Source organism: Sus scrofa, chromosome 17, assembly GCF_054392235.1.
Source record: "Sus scrofa isolate SSC_HxYL_T2T_F1_AM1 chromosome 17, Sscrofa_HxYL_maternal_Yorkshire_Landrace_v2.0, whole genome shotgun sequence".
NCBI classification, from domain to species: domain Eukaryota; kingdom Metazoa; phylum Chordata; class Mammalia; order Artiodactyla; family Suidae; genus Sus; species Sus scrofa.
Window position 1 is genome coordinate 12122324 of NC_139399.1, and position 13364 is coordinate 12135687.

The 13364-nt window shown below is 44.4% G+C and overlaps 1 protein-coding gene across 11 annotated transcripts in view; it reads right to left on the bottom strand.

Moving 5' to 3' along the window:
• Positions 1-13364, bottom strand: part of MTMR7 (myotubularin related protein 7) — a 122126-nt gene that overhangs the window by 30377 nt on the left and 78385 nt on the right. For 8 of the 11 annotated variants that reach the window (XM_085002961.1, XM_003134197.7, XM_085002964.1 and 5 more), the window contains one exon: positions 4728-4860. The exons of the other annotated variants lie outside the window; for them this stretch is intronic. In XM_085002961.1, the coding sequence (XP_084859087.1) occupies positions 4728-4860 (133 nt within the window). The remainder of the gene's footprint in view (positions 1-4727; positions 4861-13364) is intronic. 11 annotated transcript variants of the gene reach the window in all.

Here is a 13364-nt window from a genome sequence, read left to right on the forward strand (position 1 = left end):
TCCTTTCTGCACATTCCACATGTCAGGGAAAGCATTTGATATTGGTGTCTCGTTGTATGGCTGACTTCACTTAGCATGATAGTTTCTAGGTCCATCCATGTTGCAAAAACTGCGGGTATTTCATTTCTTTTAATGGCTGAGTAATATTCCACGGTGTGTACATACCACATCTTCTTGATCCACTCCTCTGTCGATGGACATTTAGGTTGTTTCCATGTCTTGGCTATTGCAAATAGTGCTGCAGTGAACATCGGAGTACATGTGTCTTTGTGAGTCATGGTTTTCTCTGGATAGAGGCCCAGGAGTGGGATTGCTGGATCAAATGGTAGTTGTGTGTTTAGTTTTCTGAGGAATCTCCATACTGCTTTCCACAGTGGTTGCACCAATATACACTCCCACCAAGAGTGTAATACGGTTCCTTTTTCTCCAAACCCTCTTCAGCACTTATTGTTTGTAGACTTTTGGATGATGACCATTCTGGCTGGTGTAAGGTGGTACCTCAGAGTGGTTTTGATTTGCATCTCTCTAAGAATGAGTGATGTTGAACATCTTTTCATGTGTTTCTTGGCCATCTGTATGTCTTCTTTGGAGAACTGTCTGTTTAGATCTTCTGCCCATTTTTTGATGGGTTTCTTTGCTTTTGGTATGGAGCTGCCGAAGGTGTATGTAAATTTTGGAGATGAATCCCTTGTCAGTTGATTCACTTGCAAAGATTTTCTCCCATTCTGTGGGTTGTCTTTTTGTTTTGTTTAGGGTTTCCTTTGCTGTGCAGAAACTTTTCAGTTTGATTAGGTCCCATGTGTTTAGTTTTGTTTTTATTGTCAGTACTCTAAGAGGTGGATCTGAGAAGATGTTGCTGTCATTTATGTCAGAGAGTGTTGATACTAGAAATATTTAAAGTACTAGTTTTACCACATTCTTTTCAGTATTGGATATTTTAACTAAATTTAAGTATTTAAATAAATTTAAAAAAATAAGTGAAAACGGTACTTTGTTCTAACTTACATTTCTTTAATTATCAGAGCAAGTTTAAATGTTTTTCTATGTTTGTTTCAACTTAATACTTTTTCTTTAAAAACATTATCTTAGATTGAGTTGCCCAACTTCACTGAGACTCAGCTTCTTTAGCTGTAAAGTGCAAGATAATATTACATACAGCACACTGTTGCTTGAAATCAAATACAGGCAGGCCTTGTTTTATTGCATGTCACAGATATGGTGTTTTTTATAGACTGAAGGATTGGGGTGGCCCTGCAGGCAAGTCTGTTGGTACCATTTCCCAGCAGTATGTGCTCTCATCACATCCCTATATCACATTTTGGTAATTCTGAAAATATTTCAAACCCTCCACCAGCAAAAAAGGTTACAATTCTCTGAAACCTCAGATGATGGTTACCTTTTTAAAGCAATATACATATGTATTTTTTTGGAGGGGGGGTGCATCTGCAGCATATGGAAGTTCCCAGGCTAGGAGTGGAATTGGAGCTGCAGCTTCAGGCCTACACCACAGCCGCAGCCACAGAAAATGGGATCCGAACCTTGTCTACAGCCTACACCTCAGCTTATAGCAATGCCAGATCCTTACCCCACTGGGCGAGGCTAGGGATCGAACCCACATCTTCATGGACACTAGTCGGGTTCTTAACCTGCTGAGCCATAATGGGAACTCCCCAAATATTTTTAATTAAGGTATATACCTTTATTTTTTTTTACACACAATGCTACTGCACACTTAACAGACCTCAGTATAGTGTAGACAGACTGCATGCATGTGCACTGGAAAACCAAGAAATTCGTGTGACTCGCTTGTTGCGACACTCATTTACTGAGGTGATGCGGAACCCAGCCCACACTACCTTCAATGATTGCCTGTTATGGAATCATTTGAGTGAAAATACTGATGAAGCCTGGCACGCAGCAGTGGCTCTGTTTTAATTAAATGCACAAATCAACAAGTAAGTGGTCATTTATACAGAACTATACGGTGGGCCGACAACATTCATCTAATATTCATGTAGCATCCAGGCACCATGAAACTAGCAGTGGGGAGAAAGGGCAATTTTCTGGGCAACATACAAAAGATGGAGCGTGGTGACCAAAAAAGGAGCAAGGTGTCGCTGCCAGTACATCTACCTTGAAAACAGGGATTTACAGGGAGGTATCCCAGTGCAGCATGACCTCGAAAGCCCAGATGCGGGAGTCATTCCGTGTGCACCTCCCACCCCCCAACTCCTCTCCCAAAGAAAGGGCGCCCTAGAAGATTTCTATCTCCACACCTGAGGATAAGTTTCCTCTGCCTTGGAAAGAGCCAATTCCAGGTTTTTCTACTGCCTGTTTCAATGAAAAAAAAGAAAATATAGGGCATCCTTTTATTGTTTGAGGGGAAAAGCATTATTTATATGACAAAAGGAAAGCCTCTGTGGAAAGCACTTAATCAGCTATGAAATTGCCATGTAACTGAGAGGCTTCATTTTTATCTCACTGGCAGATGTTTGGGCCACAAAATAGGGTTAGAACTTGGAAATCGAAGTTAACGTTCAATCAGCTCTATAAAAGACCCACACTGGATGTGAACTCAGTCCTGGATTTCAGTTTCTGATGAAACATCCTGTTGCTCTTGTTCAGAGAGAGCTATTTGGGGCCAGAATGCAAACAATTTTTCATTTCTGCTAGGAAGAAGCTATTCTGATAATGTCGGTAACAGTGGTAAAAGAAATTTGGGGGAAAAAGTATGAAGGAAATGCATTATTCCTCTTCCTATCAGGTGACTGTCACACCTTCCCACCTCTCTGGCGCCAAGGACAGCTCTTTGGAGGAAAAGCCTCAGAAGGCAGGTCTGATTGCATCACATCATCAGCTAAGCCTCCACCAGGGGTTTATAATTTACTTGGTAAAAACAGACAGTCAAACATTGGTCAAGTCCCCTGAAAGGCATCCAGAAAGCTGTCCTTGCTTACCACATGGACACAGAGCTGGACACGCAGCGCCGAAGTGCCATGATCCCTCTTGGGAACTGGGGCTGTTTGCTGGTCCTTTCGAAATAATGAGTCAGACCAGAGGTTTAAGGGCAGGGGAAATGGTTCCTAATAAGAAGCTGGATAAGTGCTAATTTTAAGACAAAAGCCAAATGGCCATGTTACAAGCACCCCTGGGAACAGAAGAAAATATATATTCTCAAAAGTCAGCTTACGAAATTACTAAATGAAAAAAAAAAAAGCATACAAATGCTTTTCATGATTCTGATAATCATGAACACACTTCATAACTAAAATGAGATACCCTTTCCATGACAGTATCACGCTGGTCCAATTTTTCAACATCTAAAAGGCAGAGTTTATAGCAGTGACGGCCACACTGGCCACTCGCCAGAAGTGTACAAAGCTCAGGGCCCAGGGCATCCCCGAGGTTGTCTGAGACGCAGCAAGTACCACGTGGAAGTCAGATGGAGACCATTCTGGGGGCAGGATTGTTTTCTTTTTACAGATGCAGGAAGAAGTTTCTTCTAACCATTCAAATGCTCAATTTTAAACTATCTGCCACCAGGGGCATCAAACTGTGCACTCCCAGACTGTCAGGGCTGGGAAGGTCCTCAGAAATTATTAGTCCAACCCTCTCCCTTTACAGCAGGTAATAGGGCCCCCCAAGAGGGACATGATGTGTTCAAAGCTGTACGCTGACTGAAACGATCCCACGAATTGGGAGGTTGTGGGGGGGCTGTCAGGCTTGTCTGTGACACTCAGGTTCCTCCAGCCCCACCACTAGGTTCTCACTGCATCTGGTTCTGATTATACAGAGCATGGCATGAGTTACTGAGAGCAAATGTGTACCCCCAGAAAAGAGCAATGCAACACTTTCTTTGTCTCTCTTCATTCCAGACCCCACATTTCCTGTTCGGACAGGACAGCCCCGTCCCTTGCACACAGCTCCACCTGCCTGGGGCTTTCGCCCCAGAAGTGCAAGCACATCCCTTGCAGCCTCTCCCAGTCCTGAGTACAGAGGCCAGTGGTGCATTCTCCTTTACCCCTTCTGTTCCCACAGAAGGGGTAGGGCCTGGCAACACACTCCTCCCCGGGCCTGCCAATCATGATGAACCTGGTTCTGCTCAAAATGTACAATTTCTGGCAATCAGTTTAAGGCTGGTTGGGCCACAGGACTAATTCCTATGTATTACATAATGCAGCTTTGTGATTTCCTCTCCCCGAGCACGGAAGCCTGAGCACGTGCATGTGGTGATGCTCCCTGCCAGGAGGGGAGGGGAGGGGTGCCCTGCAGTGGTTGCTGCTGAGAGAAAGGAGGACCAAGACCCCCAGCATCCTTACAATGGCCATTTGGCACCTCATCTTATACAGAACAGCCGGTGATTGCTTTAAAGGCAGGACTGCTTTATCTCCAAGTGGTCTTGAACGTGGGTCAAACTAGTATTATGAGGGAAAAAGAAAGCAACATCCCTGTGGACTCTTATCTTAGGTGTTAGGTACCATTGGAGAGAGCCTGGCAGCTAGCCATCATGGGACAAAACCACTCCACAGGGCATAAAAAATAAGACCGAAACCCGTCAAATGTCTAAAGAGTACCTGCAATTTGATATTCTTCCCCGCTAATCCCACCCCTGCAAACAACATCACAGAAAGACACAATTTTCACATCAAGAGACTATCTCATCCCACTTTGACATTAAAACATTCAAGTGCATTTCTTAAAATGCTGTGCATAAGGAAATGGTTTACCTTCCAGCATTTTTTGCAGACTGTTCCTCATGACATGGATGTTCTCTATCCCGATAAACTGAAACTTGATATTGGAATAATTGTCTTCATTCTCATAGCCTTTCCCTGCAGCACGATTTGCCATCGCATTAAGCTGCAGTGTCAGCAAAACAGAACAGTCACCAGTGACATTCAGGACATGCAACAATCACAACATTTCACGGCTGTCCGTAAGAACACTCCAAGTGATGTGCAGAAACATGCTTTAAATCACAGCAACATTGCACCCGGCTAGGTAGCTTTCAGACACTTGTGGATGAGCTTAAATTCAACATCAGTTTTTTTCTGATGTGGGAACATTTCTTAGCTGGGAAGCATCCTATAGATAAGGTGCCTCTTGCAGGTCCCGGTCAAAAATGCCAAATCCACTGTGGCATTCTGTACAGAGCCAAGCTGCCCCTACCTGACACTGAACCTGACAGCCTGAGGTTGGCAGAAGAATATCAGGAGATGCAGTTGGCAACTTAAAGCTCTGTAAGTTAAACTTTGATATCTCCCAGTATTAGAATGCCAGCACACACATGGATGTGCAGGAATGGCTACGTCACTCTACTTTGCCTACAAGAATCCCAATGCAACCTTGGGCAGGAGTCACTGAATAGAATGAAGAGAAAGTGAACAGATGCGACGTCTCCCGAGACTATTTCCTGCGACCTCCCTATTTAACTCCCCAGAGAAGTTTTTTTTAAAAAATCACATTATCATAAGTTCATATATGAGAAGTGGCGGTTCCTAGTGCAAACTGAGTCAAATGGTAACGAACTTGAAAGAAATATATGAAATGCAAACTTCTGCTTTATTCCTGGGTAACTAAAATCAAGAAGAGCAAGTCCTTGGAGTTCCCATCATGGCTCAGCGGTTAAAGAACCTGATTAGCATCCATGAGGATGCGGGTTCGATTAGCTCAGTGGGGTAAGGATCCAGTGTTGCCGTGAGCTGTGGATCCCGTGTTGCTGTTGTTCTGGCATAAGCCGGGGGCTACAGCTCCGACTGAACCTCCGTATGCTGCGGGTATGGCCTTAAAAAGACAAAAAAAAAAAAAAAAAAAAAAAGACGGGCAAGTCCCACCTTAGCTGGGAACCATACAGATTTCTAGAACGAATGTACTGTTGCTATACTCCATTCTTGCTGCTTAGCTACGCGAGTCATCATGCCCTAGACATCAGTATTCAGTGACACTCTTCTGCCCCCTCACAAAGGGCAGGAGGGCTGGCCCAGGCAGAGAACTTACCACCAGAAAATATCCCTTTTTAGGACTGCAGTGCAGTACTGGGTGGATAATAATGAATACTCTTCAAAAAGCCAAGTTTAAAAAACTAAGTTCAGTTAAAAACATACATATTCTTTTTCTTTTTTTGCTTTTTAGGGCCACAATTGAGGCATAGGGAACTTCCCAGGCTTGGGGTCCAATTGGAGCTGCAGCTGCCAGCCTATACCATAGCCACAGATATACCAGATCTGAGCGGTGTCTGCGACCTACACGATAACTTGAGGCAACACTGGATTCTTAATTGAGGTCAGGGATTGAAAATGCATCCTTATGGACACTAGTCGGGTTCATTGAGCCACAAACGGAACTCCTGAAACATATATATTCTTTAACCCAGATCTCCTATTTGTGAGAATCTGACTCATTAAAATACTAGCACAGGGAGTTTCCATCGTGGCTCAGTGGTTAACGATTCCGACTAAGAACCATGAGGTTTCGGATTCAATCCCTGTCTTTGCTCAGTGGGTTAAGGATCTGGCATTGCCATGAGCTGTGGTGTGGGTTGCAGATGCAGCTCAGATCCTGTGTTGCTGTAGCTCTGGCGTAGGTCAGCGGCTACAGCTCTGATTAGACCCGTAGCCTGGGAACCTCCATATGCCATGGGTGAGGCCCTAAAAAAGGACAAAAAGACTAAATAAATAAATAAATAAATAAAATAGTAGCACACAAAGACAGATGTCCAAGAATGTTTACCGTAACCTTTTAAAAATAATAGTCAAGGAGTTCCCGACGTGGCGCAGTGGTTAACGAATCCGACTAGGAACCATGAGGTTGCGGGTTCGGTCCCTGCCCTTGCTCAGTGGGTTAACGATCCGGCGTTGCCGTGAGCTGTGGTGTAGGTTGCAGACGCAGCTCGGATCCCATGTTGCTGTGGCTCTGGCGTAGGCTGGCAGCTACAGCTCCGATTTGACCCCTAGCCTGGGAACCTCCATATGCCGGGAGCGGCCCAAGAAATAGCAGAATGACCCAAAAAAAAAAAAAATAGTCAATATTAAAAAACTAAAAATCTGTGAATGACTCAATGGAGACATAACTGGATAAATTATGGTATAGTCCTACCCTGGATGAAAAGGGGGGAGGGGAGGGGAGGGGAGAAGAGAGATTGGGAATGGGCCCACAACATGCTCCGTAGAAAGAGTCAGCTCCGGAACAATATGCATACAGTTCTCCCATTTTGGGGGTAAACCCAACCAACCCACAGACATGCGTTTATGTTCGTGCCTGTTGGGATAAGCAGAACAAAAATGAATGGAAGGCTATACCAACGTAGCGGCGATTACAGAAGGAAGACAGAGGTGCTGCATGCAGGGTCCTATCAACACGACTGTAGATGCTCCTCTATTCTTTGTTACAGAACAGATATATTAGGCGTATAATTTAAATAACAGAAATAAAATGTAGTAGAAGTCAAAAATAATGCAGCAGAGGCAAGTTGCTGCCATCCGGGGCTCAGGGTGTAGATGCCTCACTTTCTTGCTCCAAGACTTGGCTCACGTGACATCATGGGGCTTGCCCCTCCTAACGCTGTTTCCACTTTACAGAAAGACTGCTCCCTTTCTCCCAGGCACACCATGAGATTAAAGGGTTTGGTCTTAATTAAGAAAAAATATTAAAACAATTCTATTTTTAAGAAATGTACATTCATGGTTTAAATTTTTAAAATACTTTAAGGGGAAAATTTTTCTAAAATTACCTATAGACATTGTTCTTTTGAAACATACTAGTATCAAAATATCACTGGTTTGTATAATTATTTTCCAAAGCTGTTGGCTCATCCTTTACAACAAGCTTCATAAATAAAATCTTTTTTTTTTTTTTTTGTCTTTTTTTGCTATTTCTTGGGCCGCTCCCACGGCATATGGAGGTTCCCAGGCTAGGGGGCCAATCGGAGCTGTAGCCCCAGGCCTACGCCAGAGCCACAGCAACGCGGGATCCGAGCCACGTCTGCAATCTACACCACAGCTCTCGGCGACGCCGGATCGTTAACCCACTGAGCAAGGGCAGGGACCGAACCCACAACCTCATGGTTCCTAGTCGGATTCGTTAACCACTGCGCCACGACGGGAACTCCAATAAAATCTTTGATAAGATACTTGCAAGTCTCTTTATGCTACATGCTTATTCTGTTATCTTTAACTGTTTAAGTTAAGCCTACATACCAGAGGTACTCTTTTTAAATTGTGCATTGAGTCAACACCAAAATACTATTATTATTTTAACCTATAATCAGGACTCTATGTTCACATCTTTTAAACAGCTGATGACCTATGACCTGGGAGAATTTATTGATGGTCTTCTTTAAAAGCAAAGGAGCAATACAAGATGGCCTCTTAAGTCAATGGTACTTCTCATAATGAACAGAAGGTGGCAGTATTTAATCTACCATCTCAAGTGTACTTTCTCAAGGTTTCCATGTATTTATAGGGCCTGACCTGAACCCTCAAAGCAGGAAACACTGTTTTATAATTAACAAAAATTCAGAAGCTATCTTGGATCAAGGGGTATATTCATTTAGATAAAATATCTCTTGTATCAATAAAATACTAAGTTCTGTCCCTTAAGCTGAGAATTCCATTTCACATCCAAAGAAAAAGCTATTCATTTTGCTCCTAACAATTCTTAAATAGTGAAAGAAACCAACCTCAAAAGGTCACATACTCTTTATTTTCAACTATATTAGTGTTTCTGAAATGACAAGCTTATAGAGAAGAGAGTAGGGGTTATTTTTGGTGATGTAATAGTTCTATACCTTGACTGGGGTCCTGAATATACAAACATACGTATGTGATAAAATTTTATACAGCTAAATACACACACACACAGACATACACAAACACAGACACACACAAGGTTGGAGGATTGTGTTGATGTCAATATCCTGGTTGCATTTATTGCACCAGTTTTTGCAAGACATTACCATTGGGGGAAAGTGGGCAAAAGAGACATGGTATCTCTGTAATATTTCCTACAACTGCATGTGAATCTAAAACAATCCCAAAATACAAACTTTAATTTTTAAAAAAATGCTCAAATAGATAAAACAATGGAGGTAACTGCAGTCCAATTTCAATCTATGCTTAAGGAACACAACAGACGACTGAAAAGTGGAAATGGAAAACATGCCCTGTTTTCTAACCCAAGGCTACTCTGCTATGTGATCCTCTCTACATCTCTGGGTGCAAAGAAAAGCTCATACATCAAACAGAAAAACTCTCTTGTTTCTCAACAAACACTTAACCAATACCTACTGCATGCCAGGCACTGCACAGAATAAAAATGTGGGAAAAAGAAGCTTCTCTGAAGCCACAAGCTGATCATCAAGTATAGAAACACAAGCACATGACACCAAGTAACAGCAGAGACAAGAGCCGCCAGGACTGGGAGGAGCCAAGTGTCTGCTGGAGGCAGAGGCAGGAGTTAGAACCTGGAGCAGCCCCGTGGGGGCATCAGGGGTATCATTTCATGATAGAAGGGAGACTTGAGAAGGAAGGAAGGATGGGGAGAAAGGCGGAGGGCATCCCAGATGAAGTGATGAGGAGGAAACAGGTGGGGACCAAATCAAGGAGCAGGTGGGAATCGGCAAGCCGACCAGGGCTGACACCGAGGAAGGTTCAAGTGTGGCGGCAGCAGCAAGAGGGGAGGCTGGAAATGATCAGGCTCCTCTGTGAACAAGCCAGAGTCAAGAAGTGCTGACTTGGAGTTCCCGTCGTGGCACAGTGGTTAACGAATCCGACTAGGAACCATGAGGTTGCGGGTTCGGTCCCTGCCCTTGCTCAGTGGGTTAACGATCCGGCGTTGCCGTGAGCTGTGGTGTAGGTTGCAGACGCGGCTCGGATCCCGCGTTGCTGTGGCTCTGGCGTAGGCCGGCGGCTATAGCTCCAATTCGACCCCTAGCCTGGGAACCTCCATATGCCGCAGGAGCGGCCCAAGAAATAGCAACAACAACAAAAAAGACAAAAGACAAAAAAAAAAAAAAAAAAAAAAAAGAAGTGCTGCCTTCATCTGTGACATTTAAGAGCCACTGAAGGCTGCCGAGCAGACTCAATTGAAACACTTGAGACTTTTGTATCCATGACAGAGAAGATCCACCGGAACGGAGCAGAGCACCTGGTCGCCACAGCAAGCCTGTGGAGACCACTGATGACCACAAGCCTAGGCCTCCAGCTGCCACAGAACTGGCCCCCAAGGAAGATTTACCGAAAGGCTGACCCACCAAATAAACGCCTGAGGAACAGAGTAAAATCAAGAGGTGAACAGGCCAAGAATGTTAAAAAACAGAAAGAAAATTTTTCCCCTTCCAATTTTATTTTATTTTATTTTGAGAAAATGTAATTGTTAATAATATTTTTTTTCTTTTTTTTTTATAATTTTTTCCCCTTCCAATTTTAAATCATCAATCAAATATATTAAAACCACGGAAACTCAGTCAAGGATGAACTTCATATCAAGTTAAAGGTCAGTCCAGTGCCTCTCCTAGTCTCGGAGTCTCCACTTTCAGCAGAGTACATCCTGTCCCTCAATGACAGAACTGATCTGACGTGGCTGGAAAGTGGGAACTGCAGTTGATCTTGGCAGGAGGACCAGGCCACACCCTCGCCTAGGGTGTCACTTAACAGTCCTCTTCTCTCCATCTGCATCTGATGAAAGGAAGAATTTAACTTGTGACATAAACGTGAAAAGAAGAGGTGATTTTATTTCTTGCGACTGCTGTCTACAACTGTGCTAATCAAAATCCTCCTTTCCTCCCCTGAAGGAAGAACGAATAGCTTTCTGATCACAGTCAGGAAGTCACCGTTCAACTCCAGTTAAAATCCCAGCCTCATGTATGATGCAGAAGTATCTCTTTGCATCATTATAGGCTGTTTGGACTGGTGAAGGGTCTGCTCTGGTACTTTCTCTTTTTCCTTTTTCTTCTAGGTTCTATCTGGATATTGGGGAGGGGGGAGGACAGAACATCTCTTTGTGAAGCTGGACAAGACTGTCATTCTCTCCATCAGCCATCACCGCCTTTTGGTTAACACAAAGCATCACTGCCTCTCTAGCCTAAGTGTCCAAATCTGAGGGTGCGCACAAGCAGCTAGGGTGTGTCCAATCCTTGGGTGGGTTGCGGGAGGAGGTACACAGTTCACGAGGCACACATGGGAGACCTACCTTGGCGTGGGCCTGTCCCAAGGCCTCGGCTTCCCTCCCCAGCGGGTAACCCACAATCACAAGCAGCTGGGAGCCTCCAGGGGGAAGCAGGACACCAGCTAGATGGCTCACGTGTAACTTCCTTTCTCAGTGTCCTCCTGACCTTCAGGTCATCCCATCCTTGTCCTGCTAGAGAGGTAAAGGCAGAGGGCCCACTGCACTACACCCCGATGCCTCTTCATTTCCCCAGCTCAATGCCGTGGCGGCCACCAGCAAGTCTGTGACACACACAAGCAAGTCACATCCTCGCTTCTCTTGTGTCTTGCACTCCAATCTTTATAGCTGATTCTCCTAAACATCCCCTCAGAGGATTCGGTGAGTGGAAACCACCTGGCTATGGATTCCAGAGAAGCAGAAAAACTTTCAATGAGACATACTGTTGCACAGCAAAAGGAGCACTTCTGAGGTGAAATCAGAGGCCATCAAAATAAAGTTATCTCTGGAGGAGGAGCCAGCACAGAAGGCTGAGTGTCTGATCGTCTATAAGTCTGCAGTTTGTCCTTCCACTCTGACTTTCCAGCCTCCCTGGGAATGTGCACAGAGGGGCAACCTCCCTGAGCCCGAGAGTGGACAGGAGGCTCCCCTGGAGACCGTGGTCAATGGACAGCACCACAATCTAACAGAAGTGTGGGCTCAGCTTGGATAAGCCTAGATCTGAATCTGCGCTCTGACCTCAACTGTGTGACCTTGGGCGAATGATTTAACCTCTCTAAACCTCAGATTTCATCCATACAAAGGAAAGAACAGCTCCTAATTTGCAGGAGTGGTAGAAGAATTGAAGGAAGAAGCTCAGTAAACTCCTAGAACGAAGTAATAAAGTCCTGAATGAAGCTGAGATAAAAAGACCGGGATCTCATTTTAACAATTCCGCAAAGATGGTGTCCACACCACAGCATCTCATAGCTTCTTAATGTACCAAATCCTAGTGGGAACATTTGACCTCAGGGGTGTGGCATTTTTTTTTTTTTAAATGGATACCCAGTTCAAGCTGAGGACCTCACTGCCTCCTGAAATTTTAATGTCAACAAGCAATTCAGAATCTTTCACCTGGACAGGATGAGCCTCGCTCCAAGGACAAGAATGATTTCTAACCTTTCTCTTTGCATTAAACCTGTGGGCAAACCTGGCCAGGGCCCCGTTTGCTTGCCCACTGCCCACAGCAAACACAGACCCACCTGGTCTCCTGGCTACAGAGGAACAAAAATCAACAGACGTGATCTTTAAAAGAATGAAAGCTCTGAGCAAACAGTTTAAAGTTCCTGTGAAGGTGTGCACCTGGGTGAACAGGAAGAGGACGCAACATGTATGAGACACCAATTTTCTTTAATGGATCAGCATCAAACTTCTTATCACTGAGAGCAAACACACTTAGTGCTAAATACACCCTTCCAATCGAATCCTTTGGATTAATTTATTTTAAATCTGGACTATGCCTGGCTCAACAGCTGCCACACTGCCCAGAAGCTTTACAGAACGCACTACACACTTGGATTGTTGGCTCTTACAGCAGCAGGCGAATCTGTTCGCCTTTATTTAAATCTGGTAAAATGGGATTAAAGAAGGGCATTCCAATTCACTAAAGCCCCCGTCTCTTCTTCCCTTTTCCTAGTTTGCCTTCTGCATATGTGTCTGAGATGCAGGCATTCATTCAGTCCTTTTTGACTGTTAGAAAATTCAGAGCAGATCCACTGTCCTGACACAAAAGGTATGATGAAGAGGAGGGAAACAGTCAAGGTGAGAAAAGCACCCATCAAGAGAGAGCAGTAAAAAGTCAGGGATCTTCTGGCATCTTTCGAGTGAAAGTCTTCCAGCTGAGAAGCTCTGATTTTCCCACTCCAAAGCCCTTACCTGTCGCTGTACTTTGAGAATTTATCTAAAAGGATGGGAGTCTCTTCCCTATGACCTACGAGAATGGGAACCAGCTGTCACATGTCAGTCCCTGGGTTCCACGCCTACTCTGCTGCCTGGCATCCTGGAGTGATCCATCTTCGCTGCCTCACCCACAGCCACCCCGTAGCTGCCCTCTTGTCAGTGCTGTAAGGGCTTATCTAACACCAGGAAGACATCAAACTCAGTGATCGAGACCATGAATCACAATATTTGATGAACTGGGACTCAGAGGAGCAGGGAAACTGCCA